Source organism: Labrus mixtus, chromosome 8 (genome assembly GCF_963584025.1).
Source record: "Labrus mixtus chromosome 8, fLabMix1.1, whole genome shotgun sequence".
Classification (NCBI taxonomy): Eukaryota; Metazoa; Chordata; class Actinopteri; order Labriformes; family Labridae; genus Labrus; species Labrus mixtus.
Window position 1 is genome coordinate 5,283,478 of NC_083619.1, and position 27,787 is coordinate 5,311,264.

General features: G+C 40.1%; 1 protein-coding gene across 9 annotated transcripts; it reads right to left on the reverse strand.

The window, feature by feature from the left end:
- Window positions 1-72: 72 nt before the first annotated feature.
- Window positions 73-26,331, reverse strand: LOC132978670 (uncharacterized). Of its 9 annotated transcripts, none has more exons than XM_061043927.1 (11): window positions 26,250-26,331; window positions 25,930-25,956; window positions 25,515-25,805; window positions 21,909-22,205; window positions 21,749-21,826; window positions 18,818-18,889; window positions 4,754-4,885; window positions 4,328-4,387; window positions 1,127-1,167; window positions 843-1,048; window positions 73-382 (listed from the first exon to the last, which is right to left on the reverse strand). In XM_061043927.1, the coding sequence occupies exons 1-10, from the start codon at window positions 26,281-26,283 to the stop codon at window positions 956-958; spliced, it is 1,125 nt and encodes a 374-aa protein (XP_060899910.1). In that variant the 5' UTR covers window positions 26,284-26,331; the 3' UTR covers window positions 73-382; window positions 843-955. The 9 variants fall into 9 exon arrangements, with proteins under 9 accessions (XP_060899910.1, XP_060899909.1, XP_060899917.1 ...); XM_061043926.1 differs by having other exon boundaries at window positions 1,127-1,173; XM_061043934.1 differs by lacking the exon at window positions 21,909-22,205 and having other exon boundaries at window positions 1,127-1,173.
- Window positions 26,332-27,787: the final 1,456 nt, after the last annotated feature.

Below are 27,787 nucleotides of genomic sequence, written 5' to 3' on the forward strand. Positions count from 1 at the left end.
TGCAGGTTGTGTAAGATCTGATATGAACCAACTAATGAAATTAAAAAGGCAAACAAAGAAAAGAAACCTCAACACATTAATTCAGTTTTATTTGAAATATACAAAGATTCAAATATTTTGCATTGGGTCTGTAGCATACAGTGTTTGTGCAGAAGTAAGCAAACAACAAGTCTGAGACGAAGTAGATCCAAAAATATTGTCTATCTTCACCTTAAAGCAAACATTTCAGTAAAAAGCAGGATTGAACTTGATATTCTGACTGAAATACATTGGAAAACTTTGGATTCGTTTTACATCTTGGTTGATTTGAGAAGAAGACATTAGAGAAGCTCAGGATTACTCTACATCAGGGGTCCCCAACCATCGGGCCTCGGGCCGTTACCTGGCCTTGGGTTGTTTCGCACCGGGCCGCTCACACTCAGTGGGTAGCAAGAGGGTGGATTTAATTGCCATAAAGGAACTTTATCAAAAGGCTTTTTAAAATGTTTTTATCAATTTGATTCAGTAAAAGTTTAAATATGAAAATACAAATATTTTACTGATAAGGTCACGTGTGGGTCAAAGCTGCGCATGCTAGTGAGGAGAGCGCATTTTTTTACTTGGGCTCCTGAAAAAAGGCAGCAGAGTGGATGTTAGAAACCCGCAGCGCCTTTCACTCGCAGACAAAACGCCATGCTTCGACCATCTTGTCTCCAGAAAACTGGCTCACACTGATGGTGAGTTAAGTTTAGATTTTTTGAGAGTTTTCTACAGTCGTTTGGGTTGCATTATGCTTTTACTGTACTTCATATATCTCAATGTGACATTAGTAGAGGATGGTGTACAATCCACCCCTACCCCACCGGTCCGTCAGAAATATGACAGCTGCTGTCTGGTCTGTGATGGGTACCCCTGGTTCTACATCACATCAGTCAACTTCTTCTCTTCTTGGACACACTTTTAAACTGTTAGCATGTCAGTGTGCCTGCAGCTTGCTGTAGATCATGTCTTTGCTGGCTGCTGCAGTCTGACCCTCATAGATGGTAGAGTAAATATGGTACAAAGACCGCTGGGAAAAGACAGAAACCAACTTGAGCATCTGGTATATCTGGAAAAATTTGATTATTGTTCTTCCTGTCAGACTTACGTTGCTTTTCCGAGACTCACTCCTTTCCATTCCCTCAGAACCTGTGACTGAGGAAGACACACAGATGAGAAAATGTTCCCTATAGCTTTACATTTTACAGCACACTCTGTCCATTAATTAGAACCCTTCAGTCCGATGGATCGATGTTTTCGTCCAGAAAAGAGAAATGAATAATGATGCCCTTATTACTACATATTACATATTACTGGAGAGCTTGACTGACATTTATTATTTTACTTATATTTATTTTTCCTTTTTTTAAGGGGTGTACTGATTTAAGGGGAGACGAGTCAACTACCAGAGATGATGGATGATGTAATAAAGTAAACTTAGAAACAGGATTGGGAAAGATGGAGATTTTTAGATGCATTAACTCAATAAAATGTTATTTGTGTAGCACATTTCATACGAAATTAAACTCAATATGCTTGACAGAAGAGAAACAAAAACAAACACAGTACAATGTGGTTGATTTCCAGGTCATTGATCACATAAGGGCAGTTTCAGTGCTGCGGTTTGCTCTGTAACCTGATTGGTACAGATCATACAGACTGTGAATGGATGGTAACCGTAATTGTTTGTAGAATTTGACTGAAGGTTGGAGATTGGTCTGTAGTTGGTAATGATTGATGGGTCAGGTTTGTTGTTTTTTTTAGTAAAGGAGTAACTGTAGCATGTTTTAGAGTGGGGAAAACCAGTCTGAAGAGAATCATTTACAACATGATGTAAGTCATGTAACAGGCTGTGAGGGACATATTTACACAGTTTTGTGGGAATAGGGTCAAGAGGAGAGGTAGAGGTAGGTACAGTACTATCTTGGACACGTGGGCTGATGAGAGGAGCCTGATAGGGTGGAATTGCTGTTACATGATTTCAAAGTGTAAGTTCTTATGCTCAAAATTTTATTTTATTTTTTTTCTTTATTTTGCAACTAGCGACCTCATTACATTTATTCAAAGAGAGTAATTCCTCAGAATTTGACCTATAAGGATTTAATAGTTTACTAACTGTGGAGAAGAGATAGTGAGTATTACTTGTATAGTAATTTATCATTTTTGAGATGTGTTGCTGTTTTGACATTTTCAGTTATTTTTTCTAACAGGTCAGTATACTTTTTCTAGATTTAAAAATATATCTGAAGCTTTCACCATTTTTTGAGATGTTTTGAGTATCCTCACTTGTTCCCCATTCCTCCAAGGAGTCTTTGTTTTTTTGTTTAATAGTAGACTTTTCTAGTCTTCTGACTACTCAAAGCGCTTTTTACACCTCAGGTCACATCTATTCATTCACACACTGATGACAGAGGTCGTTATGTGAAGTGATCATCAGAAGTAACTAATCCCATTCATACACATGCATACGGCATCAACGAAGCAGTGGGAGAAACTTAGGGTAAGTGTCTTGCCCTTGCCCACATGTGGCTGCAGGAGCTGGGGATCAAACCCCCTGACTGTCCGGTTGAGAGACGACTTGATCACTGAGCCACAGCCGTGTTGTTTTATTGGCTTTTGACGGGAGCAGTGCTGCCAATGATTTGACTAACAACAGAGTTAAACTGGCCCTCATCTCATCACATGATGACATGATTATGGCTCATGTATTAATATACATATCAGTGGTATTGTCATTAATAGAACGCGTATTTGAAATGATAACCACATTGTCATGTCTTGGTGTGCAGGTCATATTAAAAAAGGATGCAGAAGTGATCTGAAATTGCAACATCGAGAAAAGCAGTAACCATTATGACTTTACTGTGGCCTTTAAATAGAATCAGGGTGATGGTGTGACCTTATTTACGTGTGGGCCCCTTAAACCGCTGTGAGAACTCAAATGCTTCTAGCACATTTAATAACAGTTTTGTGTTCAGATTATTGATGTGAATAAAAAGTCACCAGAAATTACAACACAGTCATAGTTAATGGAAACTTTTGAATGAATCAATAAAATCTTTTCTTAGTTTAGGTGGGTGATACACGGTGAGAAACATTATGGTAAATACAGCTTAGACAACCACCATGGGCGGTTCTAGGCAGGGGCCAACAGGGGCCAGTGCCCCTGTAACACTGAGCTTGGTCCCCCATGCGGCCACCCCTCCAAAAGAGCCCCCCTAATAACACATACACAGTATTTAACTCAACAACCGGACTCACAATCTACTGTGATATTAACAGAAACAAATGTAAATCATGGTATTTAAGGATGTGTACTATTATTTAGCATAAAAGCGATTATCTTTGTCCATTTTTCACCTTGGTTTAATGTTCTCCTCTAACAAAACAACTGGCCCCAGTTTGGCCCCCTTCGTAAAAGTGGTCTAGAACTTCCACTGACAGCAACAGCTAAGAATCGAAGATTGTGAAACCACCAAGACAACTTTCACACTTTATGTTATTAAGAATTGCATCTCACCTCACCTCCAGCCTCACCTCCAGCCTAGTAGGGCTGATGGACTTTAAGGTAGCAGTTTTAATTTCTATGAGGTTTTCCAGGTGAATACTGTGATTGTTCACTTCCTGTCTTAAATTCAGTCTAAAGAAGAAGTAGCTCAAGCCCCCTTCATTGTCTCTGTTCACATTCCACTTTAATTTCCTCTTACTCCAAAAACGAAAAGCTGTTTAAACATTTAAAACTCTGCAGAGATCAATTACTGAACATGTTCTCACCGACACTGTCTCCATGTCTCAGCGCTGTGGTCTACCACACTTGTCTTTTACTCAGTTTGAGCTGCAGCTCTTTGTGGTTATTTATGCTCAAGCTGACATTTACCACAGAAGTTATTTTAATAGGCTAGCTATGAACCATGTGAACTCAACAGTTGCCATTTTTTTTTAGGTCTCCTCAGCGGAGTCTTCAATCATGCTTCACCAAAACCTTTACAGCTGGGTGCATGTTAGAGCAGCCATTCAAACCTGACCCCTTTTCCTGACATTAATGTTTTCTGATGTCTTCTCCAAATGCACCTTCAGTAAATTAAACACTATTTAATTCATTGTACTCGAAATGCATAGCTTTTTAACCCTTCAATAGGGATTAAGGGCAGCTATGTATCAGTGGTAGAGTCGGTCTCTCAACCAGGAGGTCAAGGGTTTGATCCCCAGCTCCTGCAGCCACATGTCCAATCTGTCTTTGGGCAAGACACTTGCTCCTGCTGTTAATACTTGTTTGTAAAAGGGATCTTGAATAAATACAATGTCATACCTGTGGTTTTGATGAGTGATGGCATTCTCTGGTTCCTTCTGGACTCTTTCTCTACAATACCTGCAGCAGAAGAGGTTAGAGTGATGTTAATGTCAATCTGCATGACAACAAGCATTGGTCCAGCTGCTTCGTCAGCGGCATATGAATTTGTATGAATGGATTAGTTCATACTGATGGACACTTGACATTGCAACCTCTACCATCAGTGTGTGAATGTGTAAGTGTGACCTGCAGTGTAAAAGTGCTTTGAGTCGTCAGAAGACTAGGAAAGTGCTATACAAGCTCAAGTCCATTTACCATTTTGCAATCGCTACTTTTAGAGCTTACAAATATTTCACTACAAAAGAAAAACTGAAAGAGTAAAGTTTAAAAGTTTGATATTTCAGTCTTCTACATAACAAAAGATTCTGACTTCATTAGACTCACCAGCTCTTCTTTTCTTCCAGAGAATAACGTTAACAATCACTGTGATGATCACAGTAGATCCACAGCCAGCGAAAACCCAGACAAATGTCCAATTCCACAATTCTTTAGTATCCGGAAGACTTACAGTCGGACCTAAGTGCACAGCCAAAACAGTTTTACAACAACAAAAAGAGAACCATTTGAGTATATCATGCATTGATATTAATATTGGTCTAGCTTTCATTTAATTCCCAGGTGCTGTCTTATTTGAGGCCGCAGTAATACCTGTATCTTAAAAGCACACAAACACACAAAAAATGTGACATTAAAACATGCCATTGTCTTTGAACATAAGTGAAGAAGCATTAACAGGGAATGTTTTTTATTAACCCAGAGTGTTTTGGGCAAAAAGTGGAAAAGACAAAAATCCCAGATGGTTAATGTCCCTCTGTGTACAAGCTCAGTCATAAATGCCCAGATTTACAGTCACTCTGCTGTTGAAACATCACTATTGTACATTGTCGGGCAGGTGACAGCTAGGAAAGACTGCCGGACAGCTAGGAAAGACTGCCGGACAACTTGGAAAGACCAGTTGACAGCAGGACAGACTGCAGCAGGAGTGGGCGGCTAGTCACCCTACCCACTTGCAACCTGGGAGCCCCAGGATGCACCCTTCTTGACTACCAAGCAGCACAAAAGAAAATAACCCGAAGGCCCTCTGAGAGAAGATGGGCCTACCAGTACGGAACAAGAGGTAACGACAGGTAGTGAAAGTGCTGTGGAAGCTTATGAAAACAGCTTGTATTCCATTACAGTGGCAGCAAGCAATCAGTGTCTTCATCCCCAAAGATCAGAACTCCCATATCATCAACCAGTTCAGAAGCATTGCCTTGTTGAATGTGGAGGGGAAGATTTTCTTTGCTGTTTTGGCAAGGAGAGTGGCCAACTTTCTCTTGGCAAATGAATACATCGACACAAGCTGTCAGAAGGCTGGAATCCCAGGCTTCCCTGGATGTATCGAGGACTCTGCTATGATTTGGGACCAAATCCAGCAAGCGAAGAGAGAGAAGAGCGACCTGCATGTGATGTGGTTAGACCTTGCCAACGCGTACAGCTCAGTGACGCACAAGCTGATAGACTTTGCTTTGGAATTCTTCCACATCCCAGATTGTGTCAAGAACATCATAGCCAGATACTTAAGCAACCTGCACATGGGCTTCACCCTGGAAGGCTATACATCAGGATGGCAACAGCTGGAATGCGGCATTGCCATGGGATGCGCAATCTCCCCAATCTTGTTTGTGATAGCCTTTGAGATAATCCTCATAGGGGCAAGGCAGGTGGTGGGAGGTATGAAGTTACCAGGCTTCTCCCGCTTAGGAGTTAAAATGACGTTGTCACTAGCATCCTTCAGATGGCTCCATGCACGGCGAGGCTCCTCAACCGCCTTGATGAGCTCATTACAAGGGCAAGAATGAAGATCAATGCGGAAAAATCAAGAAGTCTCTCATTGAGGAAAGGGGTGCCACAGAACAAGACCATCTTTGTTGCTGGTGGATAGCCCATCCCACGACTGGCAGAAAAACCTGCAGACTTTTCCGACAGACAAATGGGGAAGCTAGCCAAGCAACAACTTGTGGAGGGCCTGGCAAAGATCGACCAAAATACAAAGTGTGGTGCTACCAACACACACTGTACCATCAAGTGTTGTGGCCACTAAAGGTCAGTGAGATTCCATCATCAGAGGTCAGCAGGATGGACAGCCAAGCTAACAACTACATCCGAAAGTGGTTGGGCTTGCCCCGCTGCTTCTCAGATGTTGGCCTCTTGGGATGGAACATGCTGGTACTCCTAATGAAGTCTATGAAATTAGGGTACAAGGAAGAGAAGGCACGCCTCCTCTAGTGGTCGGTTATGGATTGCTTGATGAAACTTGGAGACCCCGCCCACCTACCAGTAATTATGAACTGGCTTTCTCAGCTTCTTTTGATTTCCAGCACGGAAAATCCTTCTCTGTTTTTGCTGATGAAGGGGACTATAAAACTTTGATGATAAAACCCAATAAAAAGGAATCAGTGTCCTCTCATGACTGTTAATAACTACTATGTCGCTATCCAAAAGTGGATTTATCTTAGTTTTTTTAATCCTAATCCTGACAAAACTGAAATATAATTTTATTGTAACAGATACCATCACCACTGTAGTTGATCAGTTAATTGGCTCGACAACAAATTATCTTATATAATCACACTCAATATAATTATCAAAAAACACAAAACAAATGTAGCTCAAAAACATATTAAATCTGCAAAAGCATTTTCATTCAAATAAATCACTTGACTTAATGTATACTGGTAGAGGATGCCTTTTGATAATATTTCAACTCTTCAAATCGAACTGCTTGAACCAGTTTGTGTCTTTCTGATTATGTAACAAAATATCTGAATATTGACAACACTTCTATTACTCACTTTGTATGCTGATGGAGACTGTGTGGAGATGGAGCATTTCTGTCTCCAATCTGAACAGTGTAATAACATTTCACTTTGACCTCAGCAGATGAACTCTGATGATCCATCCTCAGCAGCTCACTTCCTGACAGTGTCTGCTGACAGGAAAATGTCCTCACAGTTCTTCCACTTAAAGTGAAGTACTGACACTGAGACACAGACACTGATGATGGAGTCTGACACATCAGTGTGACTGAGTCTGTCTTTTTCTTCCATATGTATGGGGCTGACCACGGTGTCAGGTGACGTTGTGGACAATTAGCTTTAAGACAATCCACCTGTGAGGTGGCTAATGACAGTAGAAGAGCACCTGTGCACCACACTGTCACTGATTAAAATTTTGATGGAACAGCTGCAAGACCACCCCTGCACTCCGCATGAACGGAGAGAGCCTGAAGCTCTCCAATCCGCCTGGCAGTGGCCAGCGCCATCAATAGGGCAGTCTTAAGGGATAGCCACTTCAAGTCGACTGAATCAAGGGGCTCGAACAGAGTCCTTTCCAGAGCCTGTAGAACCAGCTCTAAATCCCAAGGTGGGAGAGAAGGTCTACAAGGACGGCCCATATGTCTTCTGGCCCCCTTGAGGAACTGGGACCCAAGGTTCCCAACTTCCTCGGACAATCGGCATCGTCCCATATGGGCTGCCTTGATAGCCGCCACCATACCCCTGAGAGTGGAGTTCCCCACATCCAGGAGCTCCTGCAAAAACTGCAGAATCTCCGGCACCGAGCATGCCAGAGGATCTACCTGTTGTTTCCTGCACCATGCCAGAAAGACCCTCCATCTGTGACCATAGAGCGCCCTCGTTGACGGGGCACGAGCACCCTGCAGAGTTTGGGCCACCGACTGTGACAGCCCCATGGCTAACAGCTCGGTCCTCTCAGGGGCCAAGCCCAGAGCCTCAGTCCCTGGGGAAAGGGATGGAACAGAGTCCCCTTTGCCTGCGACAACAAATTTTGCAACATATCTACCTTCATACACATGTCCATCACCAATATCAAGTTGATCATTCAATAACCATCAACTACCCATGTTGTTGCATGCTTAAACTGACATTTAGGTTAAATGCAAAATGAAACAGTTCACCTGGTTTCACTGCTGTTGGCTGTGCAAAGATGGGGCCATCATTTTTACTTGCTGTACCAACAGTCAAACCTTGTTAATTAAAAAAAGATAATTTCAAACTCATCATAACGAAAAAGAATATTAACTTTATTAGCAATGTCACATGTAAATGATTGTGTTACCTGTTGTTTGTTTTAAAGGTGTCACCATTGTGGAAGCACTAGAGCTACTTGTAGGCAGAGCTGGTGAATAAAGTCAAATATTAGAGTTAATACTAGTTTGTAAAACTGATCTAGAGTCATACAATGTCATACCTGTGGATGCGATGAGTGATGGAAATCTCTGGGTCCTTCTGGACTCTTTCTCTACAATACCTGCAGCAGAAGAGGTTAGAGTGATGTCAATCTACTTGACAACATGGGACAATTTCTTTGGATTTCCAGAAAAACCTCCTTCTGTCTTTTTCTCTTGTTTCATGGTTTGGTATCCTGACTTTTAAAAACAAAAACGCCCTTAATTAAATCATCAAATTGGCAAGCAAAGGTAAGTCTCAATCAAACCTGTCAGAATTTTATTCTTGACAGCTGCAGCATAAGGCAAGCTCTATAACAGATCGACCGCTGCCCGTCCAAAGTGGCGCCAGATGCAACAGGGCCAATGGCACATCCTGGACAGATGATGCCATAAGCCCAGGAGGCGGAGACACAGTCCCCATGTGACCCCGGCTCCCAGTTTGAAAAGTGAGAGACATCCCCTGAGGGCCACCTGTCTCTCCTGAGTCAGTGTCAGTAGTGCAGTCTGGGAATCCACTATCAGGCCCAGAAACTGTGTCCTTTGTGATGGCTCCAGCCTGCTCTTGTCCCAGTAGAGACGTAGACCTAGACCGGGCCAATAAACTTTATTGGCTCGTTTCAACCAAATATAAAATCTTGGTATAATCTTTGACCAACGTATGACGTTGACCATCATACCACTAAGTTTGTCCAGGCAAGCTCCCGTTGTGTGGGACTTGTTTAAAGGGTAAGTCAGGAGTCTGTTGGGCCTAAATGTCGGTGAAAACAATGTTTAAACAGTAGTCCGAAGTTGAAGGAAAATGTTTGGACCCCAGTTTTATGTGACAGTGCTAGTTAGTAAATGACTGTAAAAGAGTAAGCAACACAGTATTTAATCCAAATATGGCAAAAATATACAGTATACTCACCTTGATCAGCAGGTGAAGTTATAATAGAAACTGAGGTTGTCAAAGTGCTGAGACTCTCCTTGTTTGAGTTTGTCTCACCTAAAAATAAAATAAAATGTTTTGTTCATGACATTTACATCACAGGGCTTTTCTTCTGCTGATCCAGCATTAAGACAGATTTACTTACTTTGAACAGAGACAGAGGAATATTCACTTTCTGGAGATTGAAGATTTATGTCTCCATTCTGAACAGTGTAAAAACATTTCACTTTGACCTCAGCAGGTGAACTCTGATGATCCATCTTCAGCAGCTCACTTCCTGTCAGTGTCTGCAGACAGGAAAATATCTTCACAGTTCCTCCACTTAAAGTTTGGTAATAACACTGAGACACAGACACAGATGATGGAGTCTGACAGTTCAGGATGACTGAGTCTGTCTCTGTGATCACTGCTGGATTCACCATCAGGTCAGGTTGAGGAAGAGCTGAAAATATGAGCAAATATATTTGAAAAATAGAAATGTAAACATATTCACAATTATTGAAAGAGTATAATACATTCTCCACCAGTGCTCCCATTAGTATGTTTGTTTTGGTGTTTTTAGGACTAGAAACAACAACAGATTATCTTATATAATCACTCTCAAAATAATTATTAAAACACACAAAACAAATGTAGCTACAATACATATTTAATTTGCAAAAGCTTTTTCATTCAAATAAATCAATTGACAAATGTATACTGGTAGAGGATGCCTTTTGACAATATTCCAACTCTTTAAATCAGACTGCTTGAACCAGTTTGTGTCTTTCTGATGATGTAACAAAATATCTGAATATTGAATATTAACACTTGTATTACTCACTTTGTATGCTGATGGAGACTGTGTCACTGTGTGGAGATGGAGCATTTCTGTCTCCACTCTGAACAGTGTAAAAACATTTCACTTTGACCTCAGCAGGTGAACTCTGATGATCCATCCTCAGCAGCTCACTTCCTGTCAGTGTCTGCAGACAGGATAATATCTTCACAGTTCCTCCACTTAAAGTTTGGTAATAACACTGAGACACAGACACATATGATGGAGTCTGACAGTTCAGTGTGACTGAGTCTGTCTCTGTGATCACTGCTGAATTCACTGTAAGTTTAGGTGGAAGACGAGCTGAAAATATAAACCATGAATATGTTTTATCAAACTCAAACATAAGCTGCATATAAATGTTTAAATTCTTCAGTATTACAGCGATCACAGCACAGACATGAACGATGAGAGATCACAGACTGACCTTCTGTTTGAATCCCATTAAAGACATCTGTTTAAAAAACACAGTGAAAGTAAGGTGACTACACATAATAATAACTCCAAGAGTTCACACATTTCAACTCCTGTTTATTTATTTTAATAAGATCGAGAATTATTAACTGAGACAAAAATAGATTTTATTTGTCACAACTGGCAGAACACACAAAACGCAATATCACCGACTCAAAGCTTAATCACTGATATGATGATATCTGACATGACACATTAACTTCATGTTTCAATCTGCACAGCTTTATAATAGACCACAATAATACTGAATAAATCAATAAAGGTTTTACTTACACATGAAGAAGACAAACAGCAGACGTCCGGCCATGATGAAGCTGAACACTGAGACTGTACAGAGGATACGTGTGTGTCTCACTGTGTGGACTTTGTGGTTAATGAGACCAAGGTCTTAAATTAAATACATGGGAACGACAGCTATTACCAGAAATGAGACCCACTGACAGACAAACCACAGCTTAACATTTAAAGAACCATTTTTAAAAATCGAATATCACTCATTGGAAACCAACATCTGTAGAAAGATGACATAGTGTATGTGGTGTAAAACATATGCCTACAGTACACTGAGCTTGTTCATAGTCTTCTCTCACTAAAGACAAAGTTTTTTCCTTTTTTCTTCATTATTAAAACAGTTTATTCACACATTTGCCTCCTCGAGCTGTATGTTTCTTCTGGTTGTTCAAAGTGACTGATCTCAAGTTTTTAGTCATTGTATGAACAATATTTTATATACAGTTTGGTTAGGTTAACCCTGTCTCCTCATCGTATTATAATGTGTTTAATTTTGTAGTTTGTTTTCATTTATTTCATTCTGGTCATTGCAGTGAACAGCTGTTCAAAAAGCTGTTTCCTGCTAAATGCATGGTGGTTTCACATCAGACTCTGTTGTTGAAATTAGCAAGCCATACACTGCCACCCACTGGTCAGATGTAGTAAATATAACAAACGTGTCTTCAAAATCAAGATTGCCTTCACAAAGTCATTCCCACGAGGCTCAGGAATGTCTTTCCAATCCTGTTATTCCAGACAACCATTTTTTTATGAAAATGTTTTTAACCAGGAGAAACATCATTGATATTAAGAATCTCATTTACTCATAGAGTGTCCTGACCAAGAGGGGCAGCAGCATAACAGACATGGGAAATCTTTGTATTTATAAGTCTGAAAAGGAGCTTCCAGTGACACAAAATGACGATTTCTGCGTCACTGGAAGCTGTTGCGGTTAGCAGGGTGAAACTACAACGCTAGTTCCTCATATTTTCGACCACTGAAGCTACAGACCAATCACAGATCAGTGGGTGGGAACTCACTCCCAGAATCTAAACTTAACGTCCGCCATATTGCTTGGAAGCTATGCTAACAGGCTCTGTGGAGGAAGCTGATAATGGCAAAAAAATATAAATATAGCGGCGAGATGGCTCCTGCCAACAGGCCAGTCTTGTGTTTTGGCTGCCACGAGCCCGGCCCCCGCGAGCCCGGCCCCCGCGAGCCCTGCCCCCGCGAGCCCTACCCCCGCGAGCCCTGCCCCCGCGAGCCCTGCCCCCGGCGGCACATAATGCCTGCCTGTCGGCGGCGGTGAGGACGAGGAGCCGGGGCCGGCTCGAGCTGGGGCGGACTGCTAGTGTCGGTGCTCTCACTGTTTGCCTATGGACACAGATACACTGTTTTCTGCCAGGAATTTCCAAGATCAATTCTGGAAGAAATCTCGGAATCTGTTGAGGAAATGGTCTTATGTGTTGAAGTACATATGTCTGTAAATGTTTTTATTACTATATTTCTACTGCTATATTGTATATTTTGGAGAAACTGTAACAATCAAATTTCCCTCTGGGATTAATAAAGTATTTCTGATTCTGAACTAGAGGACCTTAGTGGGAGTGGCCTGCGGTGCTGTGCATTCTGGGATTTGGTGTCTTTCATCAACATGAGCCAAAAAGACACTTTCTGTCTTTTCTCGGTCAAGAAGGCACCAACTTCAAAATGTATTTCACATTTCTACATATATGACCCAATGTCAATACAGATTCATGTTTCAATGGGTGAAGTATCCCTTTAAGTATAGCCTTATAAATAAGGACATGCCAATGAGTTTGTCTACTCATGGACAATGCAGGCCAGCCCCTTGATCATACAGTACAATCAAATCATCAATCAATCAGAGGCATAAAGTAGCATCAACAAGTCATTTCAACATCAAGTAAAAACTAAGGAAAGATATTATTGTTGAAATTCTAGATATTGATTTTAGGTTTAGAGAGACTTTGCTGATCTTAACAATATTTGATGGGGATTCAAACTTTTTTTTGAAATTAATAGATTTATATTTTTAAACTATGACTTTAAAGATTTGTTTTTTACATACATTATTTTTTCTGTGAGTTATTACATACTGTAGGTTTCATTGAAGGTGTTAATTCAGCAAGAGCTTAAGTCTGAATTCAAACCCCAGCTCTCCCACAATGTTTGCTCTCCCATTAACCCTTAAATGTCTGCTGTTGTGCTGTTCTGGCAGCAACCAGGAAAGACCTGTGGAGGCATTTTGACCCAATCAAGTGTGTTTTTTCCTTTTATAGGAGAAACAACTTCAAAAATGAAAGACAGAAAACCTTCAAAATTCAAATTCAAGAAACTCAAAAGGATTCAATCCAGCCCATTGGACATATGGACACAGTGGATGGCTGTTGCTCAGAAATAGAGTTGGTCATTTCTCAACAGGAAGGTCGGGGCTTCTATCCCCAGCTCCTGCAGTCACATGCCCGATGTGTCTCTGGGCAAGACACTTAACCCCAAATTGCTCCCAACTGCTTCATTTGTTGGCATATGAATGTGTATGAATGGGTTTAGTTACTTCTGATAGACACGTAACATAGCAGCCTCTTCCATCAGTGTTTGAATGTGTAGGTGTGACCTGCAGTGTAAAAGCTCTTAGAAGTAGTTAGAAGACTAAAAAAGCATTATACAAGCCCAAGTCCATTTACCATTTGCATGTGACAAACAGAAAATGTGTTTTTTCAAAGAAACAAAAATAGTAATTTTAGCATGATGTCCACTCTAGTGGACACTTCTGTGACTTCTTCAAATGTATAATAATAAAAAAAAATGTCTAAAGTTTTGTGTTTAGTAGTATGCTACATTGGTGGATCATAAGCGCTTTGAAAACAACCCTTACATTCATCCCTCATCTATCGGCCCTCATAATAATCCCTTCATCTAACTTCACTCATTACTTTTATCTCTGCCATGCTCATTACGATACTCTTTCTAAATTCAGATTTTTCTTGGCTTGGTCTTTGAACATATAGTTGTGATAGAGTTCTGTCTCTATGGTGGTTTCCCCTTTCTCCTCTTTGTATTGTATTGTAGTGTGTTTGTATTTTTTCCCATTCCTTTGTGTTTAGTCTTTAACACTTTAAAAACAAATATCAACCTGAAGTTAACATGAAGAGCAGAAACATAGTTTGTTGTTATGTAGGATATATTTATTATTTCAAACATTGTGATACAGGAGATGTTATCTTCTAACTTTATTCAGTTTCTGATTTCTTTGTTTCTATCAATGCAGTAGACCAGTTCACCATGCTAATGTCTGCTTTGATAAAGATGTTATTCATTTAAGCAATGAAGCTATACATGAGAAATAAATGTGATAATGATACAGGAAACAACATTTTCCTCTGAGCTGATGTCAGAGAGCTTTGAACACTCTGTATCTCTCAGAGCTGATGTAGCCTTCATCTCTGAGGTGCTGCAGTTTTCACTCTGAGAGAAATAAGAAGCACACACTGCTTAGTCGCCCTCATTGAGGTCTGAATACCTGCCAGCATTTTGTGTTTTTTCTTATCAAGATATGATGTTTCTCAACTCACCAATGTTGCATTCATAGAAGAAGATACTGTACGTTTCATCATAACCACCCTAAAAATAAAAAATAAAGTATAAACATATCATATGTCCGAATCATCTTAATGATCATCATCATAGTGTCAAAATCACCATCATTTATTCAGACTCTCAGGCCAGATTATGATCAATAAACAATTATGTGTCCCATCGCTATCTCCGTCAATGAATCTTATTGTGAAGTGGCTCAGTGCAAGAGTTGGTCATCTCTCAACCAGAAGGTCGGGGGTTCAATCCCCAGCCCCTGCATCTACGTGTTCAATGGGTCCTTGGGCAAGACACTTAAGCCCAAATTGCTCCCACTGCTTCACCAGCGGCGTACGAATGGGATAAGTTACTGCCTCTGTTATCAGTGTGTGAATGTGTAGGTGTGAAAGTGCTTTGAGAAGTTAGAAGACGAGAAGGATGCTATACAAGCTCAAGTCTATTTTTCGATTTACAATAAACTGCATCTGGAAGATTTAGAGTGGAGTCGACTAAACTTTCATAGATTTCATCCCAATAATCTGTCACACAGGGATAAACTGCTTCAAAATCTATTGTGTTATGAATAAAGGAAAATAGTCTTTTTTTTTTCAAATGAAAGTTATCTCAGATTTCATAACAGCATGTCACTGGGGTTAAAAAAAATGTTTTCATATTGATTCATGATGTTTACAACAGAACAATAGTTTGAACGAAAGAGTATTAGAAGCTCAAAACAAGACAACAAATAATGAGAAAAGTCCATCCTCTCTGTCTTTAGCCTGCTCCACTTTTCAGAAAATGTTTGCTCAAACAGGCCATTTGGAGTCATGACATCACAAAGAAACTTCACAGATATGTTTAGGGAGCTCTGAGATTTATTTTAACTTTTTGAAAAGGAGTATAATATGTGACCTGTAATATAATTGTTAATTAAACGGGTACAGGGACTGAACCTTGATGATGTTTTTGTTGTTGTGGGAATTACTGTGTGCTGGAAAATGTTACAGTAGAAGCAGGTTTGACATTTACAATCATTGGTGACACTTACCATATATTTCTGATCATCTAAAACAAAGTATACACAGACATGTAATTAAATGTTAAACCAACATATTCTATTGTATTTGGCATGGTCTCTTCAATACAGGAGTGAGCAACATACCTTTGGATTTACCTGCGATGTTTGCTTTTGTTCTGAATGAAAAAAAAATACATAATAGATCGGGTTTGGTTAAAAGATATCCTTATTGAAGAGGAAGCAACAGCACAGAACACATTTCTCAGTGTACTGTGTTAAGTTTATTCCACACTTTTCAACACCCTAACAGATGTTGAATATTTGAGACAACAACAATCACATATTGAACAGTTTTGATCCTATGGTGTGCAGAGCAACACTCTGACCTAAACACTAACACTGTGACACTCTCAACCTGCGGCAAAAATGGGGAGACATTGTCAGCAGAAATGATTAATTGCAAGTCTCATCATCACAGTATTTCCCACAGAGGAAACTCTAGAGAGTGAGAGAGAAATCAGCTGGTACATCCCGGCTGTAAATGCACCGATTCCTTCTTTTAATATTTTACTGCAGCTGCTGTCCTGCGCTCATAGTTTATGATAATTGTTGTGATACGCGTCATCATCAATAAGCCTCCACACACGAAGATCACCTGATGTGATTACAGAATATCGAGTCAAACATTTGAAATGCCGGTCATCTTATTGGAGCATCTTTAGCGTACTTTTAATGTGTGTGTGTGTGTGTGTGTGTGTGTGTGTGTGTGTGTGTGTGTAGATAAGAGAACGGAAGGGAAGTAAGATGAGCAGATTAAAGTAGTTTATGACACAAATTATAATAAGTACGAAAAAAAACACAACTAATATAAATATGTTTTTACAAACCTTAGGTTGATATACAACCAAACCTAATATAAACAAGGTACGATGACTTTTTATTGGATTCAGCATGGTTAATTATTGGATGGCGTTCGAAACTAAAAAGTTGTCACTATTACTCTGCTGACTCACTTTTATTTCCTAAATATTTGCTGATTCAGCTTTCTCCACCGACCCAATCTACTCCTGATGCCTTTGATTTATCTTTTGACAACTTGTTGACCAACTGAAGTTCTTCTTCTACATGTTGACCAAATATATATGTGAAATAAGTTTTCTTACCTTTTAGAATCACATTTATCTAAAAAAAAAGAAGTAGTTATTGATATCAGCAAGCTTCCACAAAATCCTGTAAACAGGAATACTGCATGTTAACTACCGCCAGCTTCCTTTAAGAGAATCAAAAGTTGGTTCATATGAAATATTTTCTTCAACTGCAAATGGGTGTAAATAGTTCCCATTTTTTTAAATTTGAGATGTTAATGATTTGTCATTTTACCAATTCTGCTCTGACCAAAGAGAAGGGCCAATCCCAGCAGGAGGCCCCCCCCCCGTCACAGCTGCTGCGATCACACACATGATCTTCTCTGCATTAAGAGAAGAGGATGTTAAAAAGTGTCACCTTACACAGGTTACATTAAAGGATTGAAGACTAAGGGCGCGCTCACACTAGGCAAAGTTGTCCCTTACCGTGCTTAAAGGGCCCATATTATTATTTTTCTGGTTTTATATGCTCTTTAGTGTCTTTTCCATGTATCCTGTGCATGTTTAGGCACATCTATTTGCAAAAATTCAAAGTCCGCGTAAACGCGGCTTCTCCTACCTCCTCCTGTTAGCTGCAGCATTAGCTGCATGTAACGCTCGGTTCTAGCCCCCCTCGATAAAAATTTGCCAGTGTGACGTCTTGTCAGTGTGATATCACTGATCTAAGCCCATTGGCTCGTTGTGGCAAGCCCAGCAGCTCATGTTGCACGCACATTAACTTCTGTAGCACGCCCACGATATGCCGCAGCCTGCGGTAGCACAGTAGTGCTAAGGTGCTAATGTTTTTGCTCCCCTCGGACGGAGCCAAAGTGGCTGCATTCCCAATATGGTAAAAGGGGCGGGACATTTCCGAGAACCGTGATGAGCGACTGACCAATTACGGCAGAGCCGACAGGCCGACCAATCAGATCAGACTTGGGCACTTCAGAGCCTTAGAGAGAGAGTCAGAAGCGAGCCGGTGCATGGAGCGGCAGTACATGAAAACAGACACTTTTTTCGAACTTTAGCTATTGTGAACATACTTTAGTAGGTACATAGATTAAATATACGAACCCCAAAAAGGGCATAATATAGGCTCTTTAAGCAGGATAGCGCCCCCTCCCCATTCCTCCACTGGCCTGCACTCACACTGCTCCAGGACTAACCGGGCCTGAGCACGGTACAGATTGCCGAGTGTGAGTATGCCCTAACACAGCCGTCTCCACAACAACAACACTGGTGTTTAGCACAAACAGCCACAACAAGACCTACAACCAGCTGTACTACTACTGGATTAGAGACATGTTAACATTCTTTACACCAAAGTGAACACCTGAAGAAGAACTATGGTCAAAAACCTTGTGTTTCAATAAAAACTTTTGGAGGCATTTGAGCAAGCGGGAATTTCTTCTCCTCTCTAATGTTCTGTATACACAGATGTTTTTTAAAGCCATCTGGGGGAAAAATGGCTCTCTAGAGACTCTTGCAGGATTGTTAGATTCACCCAAAGTTGAAACCATTTTGACTTGGTCCAAGCTCGAAACATCAGTCAGGAGAATTTATAATAAATCTCATTTTAGCATCTTAACATTTTGATTTACTAAACATGGTCTACTCTTCTTTCTCCACCAGATGCTGCATAGAGCTCATATTGTATCTGTTTCCTTAAGGCCTAGTAAATAACATTAAGACTGTACTGTCTATACTTTTCTTGGACAAAACATGGAACAACAAATGTCTTAGAGCCTCAGAGGAGTGAATTTGTCTGATTTTGACAAGACTTGCATGTCAATGTCATCAGTGTATGAGTGTGTGGGTAAATATGTTGAAGTTGTGCTTTAAAGACTTAAAGGCATTTTACAAATGCCAGAGAGCACCACATGGGGTTTCATGTATATAAATCACTCACATTAGACCAACCAATAAGCAACCAGTATGTAAGTACAATCTGACAGACATTTAAGTTTTCCACTTTGTAAAATACGTTACCTGATTCTGGTGTCCCTGGTGTTTGGGAGGTAACAGTGGAACCACCATTTACACTTGTGCCAACAGTCCAACCTGTTCCATAAGAAAAGTACATTTCAAAATAAGTTTGTTTTAAAGGAGTCACCAGAGTAGAAGCAACAGAGCTGGGAACAGTCAGACCTGGCCAATAAAAATACCTCTTTAATTTTTTACAGGTAATCAAAGTTGTTAATTGAAGTTTTCTTGAACGATAAAATGTTCTACCTGTAGTTGTGACAAATGATGGCGTTTTCTGGGTCCTGCTTGACTCTCTCTCCACAATACCTACAGTAGCAGGAGACGGATTAGGGCTGACCAATTCCCACTTTTTAGATTGGTAGGTGACTTTTCGTAGCAGCCTTGATATTAGTTAATTATTATTTGTACATATGTTAGTATGAATCTTAGAGATGGGCCGGGATGCATAACTTAGTTTTTTAGGTTGATGCTAACACATACTGGAAAATGCCATTAACTGGCTAACTTCATTAGCACCACAATAATTTAAACTTAGGAAACGATCTATTTTATTTTACATACTAAACAAACAACACCATATTCACTTGACTTACAGGCTTGTATAAAACTAAACTCTGTGGAGACAAACTTAAAACTGCTGGTCTCAATGCTCTGATCTAGTAACACTGCATGACTTGATCTTAATGTCTCAGTTCATGGGACATAACTGAGACATTAAGAGTGTTTCAGCCCAGGTTCTCAGTTCAATTTTGACTGTGACACAGAGGATAATGGCTGAGGCACGGTGGGGATGAGAAAGTCAGGCATCAATCTTGTAGGGGACTGGTTGCTGCCACTTTTCTGCCTGTGCTGAACTATTGTGATGTTAAACATATGCACACCGTTTCTCAAAGCTAACTCTGGACTCTGTATCACAGAGTTCTGCGGTTCATCACTCCTTTCATCACTTCATTTTCTGTCATACCTCCTGACCTCCATCAGTCAGATGAGAAGAGGAACACATAATCTTCTCACAAACTTTCCTCGCTGTCTGTTCCAAAAGTGGGAACTGAACTGGGGAAAAAGTTGTTTAAGTTTGCTGCCCGTTACTTGGAAGGAATTACATCTGGGATGGACAGATGTGCAAAAACTGGAATGACTGAATCATTTTGTTTCAAAAGCCTGGAAAAGAAGACAGGATATTCTGTTTAATTAGTTTGACTTGCTTTTGCTTTCTCTTTTGTTTCTTGCCAATGAACATAGTTTACCTAATGCACTCTGATCCTGGAACATTTTAATTTATGGTGTCACGTAAGCCCATGCGGGCAAGGCATATGTATGTATGTGACAAAATAATGAAATAAAAAAACTTCAAACGACAAAAATACCTGAAACCTAACTAGCTGCTCTTGTGTTTTTTTTTTTTCTTGTGTTTTTTTTGGATGGTTTTAAGAGGATGTTAAATGACTTGGAAGAGGACACATCTGGCTGTAAATGTTCCCTTCTGATATATGCATGTTTGTGGGCGATACTGACAACTGTTTGAGGATTAAATTTGTTATTTTGTATATTTTGGTTTTTAATAGTTATGTATTATATTTGTATGTAAGGCAGCGCGTTGTTTGTCAGAAACTCTGAAAATTGTGCTGCTGTCTTGGCCAGGACACTCTTAAAAAAAGAGATTTTTATTCTCAGATTTTTTTTCTGATTAATTAGTATAAAGGGTCACTCAATCAATTCTGACTTTTAAAAACAAAAATACTTTTAATTAAATCCTGAAACGGGCGCGCAAATTTAAAGGTGAGTCTCAATCAAACCTGTCAGAATTGTATTCTTAACAGCTGCAGTTTAAGGCAAGCTCTATTATCCAAGACAAGTGGCTTCTTCACTCTATCTGTCAGGTTGGTGTTCAGTTGATGGAGTCCATCGTCTCTCAACCGGAACGTTGGAGGTTCGATCCCCAGCTCCTGCAGTTACTTACACAGATTGATTTGTTGTCTGTGTAAGGACTTTGCTCTTTGACAATGTTTCTTCTAATGTATTCTGTCTGGTCTTTTTAACCTTGAATTTGTAATGTTATGTGTTGTGTGTATCTAATGGAATGCTGAATCTCCTGTCTTGCACAACAAATTAATCTTTGAAGGTACAAATAAAGAAACCTTGAAACTTGAACCTTGAACCTTGACTATAGCTAGCTGCATACAGATGGCTTCCCTCCACTGCTTCTTTTGCAGAAGCTCTGCATCCTGGGCAGCTTTGTTTTATCCTCTGCAGGATTAGTAGCATAGCATAGTCATCTCCTCCAAACCCCCATCACCAGAATGGATTGTGAACTCCTCAAAGTAATACTTGACTGCCTTATTGAAGTTTAACCCATGCAGATTTTTCACAAAATCCATCTTTAGGCCAATCACTCTGTATCTCTATACTCGCGTCCTCTGGGAAAGACGATTTCATTATGATTTCACCATTATGCCAACGATACTATAAATATTAAGCTATTTTAGCAAAACCCAATAATAAGGAATCAACTGTCCTCTCATAACTGTTAATAACTGCTTTGTCGCTATCCAAAAGTGGATTTGTCTTCATTTTCTTAATCCTAATCCTGACAAAACTGAAATATAATTTTATTGTAACAGATACCATCACCACTGTAGTTGATCAGTTAATTGGCTCGTTTCAACCAAATATCAAATCTTGGTATCGTCTTTGACCAACGTATGACTTTGACCATCATACCACTAAGTTTGTCCAGGCAAGCTCCCGCTGTGTGGGACTTGTTTAAAGGATAAGTCAGGAGTCTGTTGGACTTGAATGTCTGAAAAAAATATGTTTTAACAGGAGTCTGAAGTTTAAGGAAAATGTGGGACTCTAGTTTTATGTGACAGTGCTAGTTAGTAAATGATGGTAAAAGAGAAAGCAACACTGAAATATGCAGTAGGCTATACTCACCTTGATCAGCAGGTGAAGTTACAATAGAAACTGAGGTTGTCAAAGTGCTGGCACTCTCCTTGTTTGAGTTTGTCTCACCTAAAAATAAAATAAAATGTTTTGTGCATGACACCACAGAGTTTTTCTTCTACTGATCCAGCTTGAAGACAGATTTACTTACTTTGAACAGAGACAGAGGAATATTCACTTTCTGGAGATTGAAGATTTATGTCTCCATTCTGAACAGTGTAAAAACATTTCACTTTGACCTCAGCAGGTGAACTCTGATGATCCATCTTCAGCAGCTCACTTCCTGTCAGTGTCTGCAGACAGGATAATATCTTCACAGTTCCTCCACTTAAAGTTTGGTAATAACACTGAGACACAGACACTGATGATGGAGTCTGACAGTTCAGTGTGACTGAGTCTGTCTCTGTGATCACCGCTGGATTCACCATCAGGTCAGGTTGAGGAAGAGCTGAAAATATGAGCAAATATATTCGTAAAATATCAATATAAATATCCACATCCACAACTTAGGCCACAGAATGCAACCATGAAGTAAACATTATATATGTGTATATATTTTTTTCCAATTCTTATACAATACTGCACAAAGATAATACAAGAAAGGTGCTATAATGATCAGCTGCAACCAAAATGTTACAATGCCACACCGTCCACCATGAGCCTTCACAGGCCATCAGAGAGGCACGCAACCTGCCCCCCACCAAGCCACCCCCAGCAGCACAACCATGGGAAGAGCAGGCATGGCAGACAAGGAGCGCCCACACTGGTCATTTCTTATTTGTTTATTTTTGGGATTCATGCGGAGATCTATTGTCTATAGAGTCACACCCAGAGGAGAGTGCCGGCCCTGACAAGACCAGTGCCTTTTCCCAGAGTGGTCAACTACCAGACCATACGGAGGTAGTTGGACCATTGAGGGCTGACACCTTAATTTCTCCTGAATTGATTTGTTTTGTCTGGTTTTAGTTAGTTCTTTGTTTAACTTTCCTTTCTATATATATATATATATATATATATACACACACATATATACACATCTATATTGTTGTTTTCCTCGTCTGAGAGTCAGGGAGGGTAAGTATTGTGGGTCCTTGCTCTTGCCACTGCCCACTAGCCGTCCGCCATACCACATAGAAACTACCTACCAAGGAAGCTGTCGCAGCCATCCCCAACGCAACAGCCCCGCACGATATCACCATGGATTAGCAGCCCAAGTGTCATTACATGATCACTGTTACAGACAGTAGACTTTTGATAACATAATAAAGACAAAACAGATCGAGAAGCAGCCGAGGCACGCACACACGCACGCACACACACACACACACACACACACACACACACACACAGACGGTTGTACTTTTTTAATATATATATCGGGCAGAGATGTCCCAAAAATAAATAAAAAATAATAACAGAAAAAATAAATGAAAAAAAACAACAACAACAACAAAAAACTGGGGAAATAGAGTAAAGTAGAACTGGGAAAACAACAACTGGAACAAACCTAAGCAGTGCTTACCACAACAAAGAGTTGTAGTCGTGGTTTTGCTTGTTAAGTCTTGTTCAGCTTTTACAGGTTTATGTATGTATTAGCATGTCCAAACTTATGATCACAACACGGGGGCATTCCATCAACGTAGCTAAAGAAAGTCCAACTCACTTGAAAAAGTCGGACTGAAACTAACTCCATCTCCCAATTAAGCCTCAAGTCGTTCCATGAACGCAATCCAGCCTTAATTAATCAGGACTGACTCAAGACAGACTTACATAGTCTCGCTTTGTGCACGCACACGAGGTTTACAAGAAGCCCAAATGAATGGATGAATGAAAAGACGATCAAATGAGTCACGGAGAGGAGAGAGTTAGAGCGCCATTTTTTTCAACAGCTGAACCGACGCTGCTGATTGAGCTGTACGAAAAATGTACAGATTGTATTACTAAAAAAATAAGTTAAAACTGCAGATAATAATAAGCCAGGGAGATGGCATGGTAGAATAATACCGACAGACTAAATATGCAAGTTATGCATGTTTCAGGTTCATGTGCATTTGACTTAATACTAGATACTTCATTTAAGTCTTGCACACTAAACTACCCATGAGCCTTTGCTCCACAAACTGTCCGATCTCAGAGAGACTGTCCATTTGGGGTCTCTACAGTATAAAACCTTTACACAGATTAAAATGACACCTGTCCAACATCAGACCTCTTTTACAGCTGCACAGCAGCATTTATATGGCAAGGTACAGCAGTGTCTGAATGGAGGTCATGCAAATTGAGTCTGTGCATAGCCTACTTTAAGGTAATTGTTGTAATAGGCCTATATACCGTAAAATCCGGAATATAAATCGCACCCTGTTTTAAAGGTCTCTTTGAGAGAAAAAAAACTTTAAACTGTTTTCCTGCGTGAGGATTTATATTGTGTTCAGCGATGTCTACAACGTGCAGTTTCTGTACAGCTGTGTCGCTCTTAAAGTTCCGTCTGTTTTCACGTTCGGAAGTTTGCACTCCTACTAGCTACAGTACGGTAGTTGTGCTCTCAGCCTGCTGCTGCAGGGAAAGTTGGCAGAGGCACAGACTCCTAGCTTGCAAGTTGCGCTGCCCAACTCCGCTGGTCACTCTTTAACTTTAATATAGGACTCTTTCAATCAAAAGAGAACTCCACAAGGTTTATTTACAGAACAATATGTCACTGTTTCTATAAATGTATGATTATGACCTCGTGAGGGAGAAAAGATGTGAAAAAAGTTGCGCAGCCAGCCTGGTCTGTGTCGCCGTCTTTCCCAGCAATCAGCTTTCAATACACAATGAATGGGGATGGGTTTTTAATCACTTCAGGTTGCAGTTAGGGGCTGCTGCACCCACTGTAATGAAGGTGCGTGTTTCAGTATTTTATACTGGTATATTGGTTGTATAAGACGCCGCCAACTTTTAAGACGAAAAAATAGGTATCAGAAGTGCGTCTTATACACCGTATTTTACGGTAATTATTATTTATGCAACAAGAGACTGTCTCTTTAAAACAGATGTGCAGCTGAAAAAGTTCTTACTTACGTGTGTTTTTGTGTAAAATAAAATGTAAAATTCCACAGTGGTAAGTAGTTACAGTGAAATGTCAGTTTTATTGTCACAATATTTCTCAAAATAATAGATAAAAGGAAATGCCATTTATACGTGGGGTCCTTGTGGGATGTGAATTATATACTAGGCTTTTTATAAAATCATTTTTATTAAAGGCCTTTTTTAAAATGTTTTCTCACGTGTAGTTGCAATAGATATGTGGCTTTTTGCGATAAAATTAAGGTTTTTATTCATGATTGTCTCAAGCTGAGACACAAGTTTTATGGGCTTTATTATTATTACAACATGACATGAGTGACGTGAGCGCTGAAACTCACCTGACTGAACGGTCTTTTAGGATTATTTTTCTACCCATCGGACATTCTTTGACACACTGCTAAACTTAGTTTGACTGTTAGCCTGGTCCGGAGCAGACTTGTTCACCAGCATAAGTTACCATGGTAACTCAGCGAGGATTCATATAAACCACTGTGATGGAACGACACTCCCACTTAAATGAGCCAGACTTATCGAAATAAGCGAGGATTTTGCTTAATCCTGCTTCATGGAATGACCCCCAGGTATCTGTTTGATTCAATGCTAAGAGGTAAGAAAACAATCAAAAACAAAACAACAACAACAAAAAACACACCAAAAAGTAAAAAATAATATTGGCAACACTTGTATTACTCACTTTGTATGCTGATGGAGACTGTGTCACTGTGTGGAGCATTTCTGCCTCCATTCTGAACAGTGTAAAAACATTTCACTTTGACCTCAGCAGGTGAACTCTGATGATCCATCTTCAGCAGCTCACTTCCTGTCAGTGTCTGCTGACAGGATAATATCTTCACAGTTCCTCCACTTAAAGTTTGGTAATAACACTGAGACACAGACACAGATGATGGAGTCTGACAGTTCAGTGTGACTGAGTCTGTCTCTGTGATCACCGCTGAATTCACTGTAAGTTTAGGTGGAAGACGAGCTGAAAATATAAACCATGAATATGTTTTATCAAACTCAAACATAAGCTGCATATAAATGTTTAAATTCTTCAGTATTACAGCGATCACAGCACAGACATGAACGATGAGAGATCACAGACTGACCTTCTGTTTGAATCCCATTAAAGACATCTGTTTAAAAAACACAGTGAAAGTAAGGTGACTACACATAATAATAACTCCAAGAGTTCACACATTTCAACTCCTGTTTATTTATTTTAATAAGATCGAGAATTATTAACTGAGACAAAAATAGATTTTATTTGTCACAACTGGCAGAACACACAAAACGCAATATCACCGACTCAAAGCTTAATCACTGATATGATGATATCTGACATGACACATTAACTTCATGTTTCAATCTGCAGAGCTTTATAATAGACCGCAATAATACTGAATAAATCAATAAAGGTTTTACTTACACATGAAGAAGACAAACAGCAGACGTCCGGCCATGATGAAGCTGAACACTGAGACTGTACAGAGGATACGTGTGTGTCTCACTGTGTGGACTTTGTGGTTAATGAGACCAAGGTCTTAAATTTGATACATGGGAACGACAGCTATCAGAAATTAGACCCAGGCCAACCGCCCAAGCCTATTGTTATTTTTAAAGTAACTTGTATGCATGTGTTAGTGTCAAATCCCGCACAATGGAAACTAGCTTCTGTAGAAAGATGACATGGTGTATCTGCAGGTGTAAAACTGACACTTCACTAACACGCTGAGCTTGTTTGTGTTCTGCTCTCACTAAAGACAATGTTTGTTCCGTCTGGTTGATACATTTCAAAGTGTCTTATATCAAAAAGTCTTTGGTCTTTGTAATAATGGATACTAGTTTTCTTTGGGTGACCAGGTGTCCCTCTTTGTGCAGGACTGCAACTAAGTGTTGTAGTAATCGAAATTGGTCTTTGTCTCAACACCGGCCCAATTGATTCATAACTTGATTTTTATCCCCAGGTTACGTCCACAAATGGTCTACACAACCTGCTGTACACAAGATGATGATTTTTCAGAGCTACTTATGGTCTTGTTCTTATCTCGGCCTCGCTCTGCCTCGGTCTTGATTCGGTCTCTGAGCATTCTGTTCTGGGGAACGTCTTAGTCTCTGACTACAACATCAGCACAATGTTTTCATCACATGTCAGCATCCTGCAAACTCTCGACCTTTACCCCCCTCCCTTCATCCCACATCCCTCGACCCTTACTCTCAACCCACATCTTCCAACACTTACCCTCATCCATTCATACCTCAACCCTCATCCCTCGACCCTTACCCTCATCCATTCATACCTCAACCCTCATCCCTCGACCCTTACCCTCATCCATTCATACCTCAACCCTCATCCCTCGACCCTTACCCTCATCCATTCATACCTCATCCCTCATCCCTCGACCCTTACCCTCATCCATTCATACCTCAACTCTCATCCCTCGACCCTTACCCTCATCCATTCATACCACATCCCTCATGCTCATCTCTACATCCCCTTCATCTATTGACCCTTATAATATTCCTATAATCCAATTTATCTCAGTATGTCGATACACACAGCGTGTGGAAGTGGAATTCCCAGCCTATAATGAATTTTTGGATGCAAGGTGGAGGTTTTGTCTTGTCCAAGAACATTTTGTTGTCTGGCAACAACCACGCATAGTTTGCCCTCCTCAAATTAAAGAACACCTTCTTGTCCATTCAGAACCTTACTGAGCTGGCAAAGTGAAGGAAGAGAGGAGGGCTGGCCCTCAGTCGCCCTTCAATGGAAAGACGTATTAGGCATAGGTGCGTAAGTTGTACTTTGGTTTGCTATGTAATATAAGTATTGAAGAGATTAGGCAATGGCAGTCTGATTGTATCTAGGGAGCTAACTGTGTTTTTTTGTATTTGTATTACTTGTTTCAGCGGATGATGAGTAAGAATCAAACAAAGGCAGGTACAAGTACCTCAGAATCCATCACA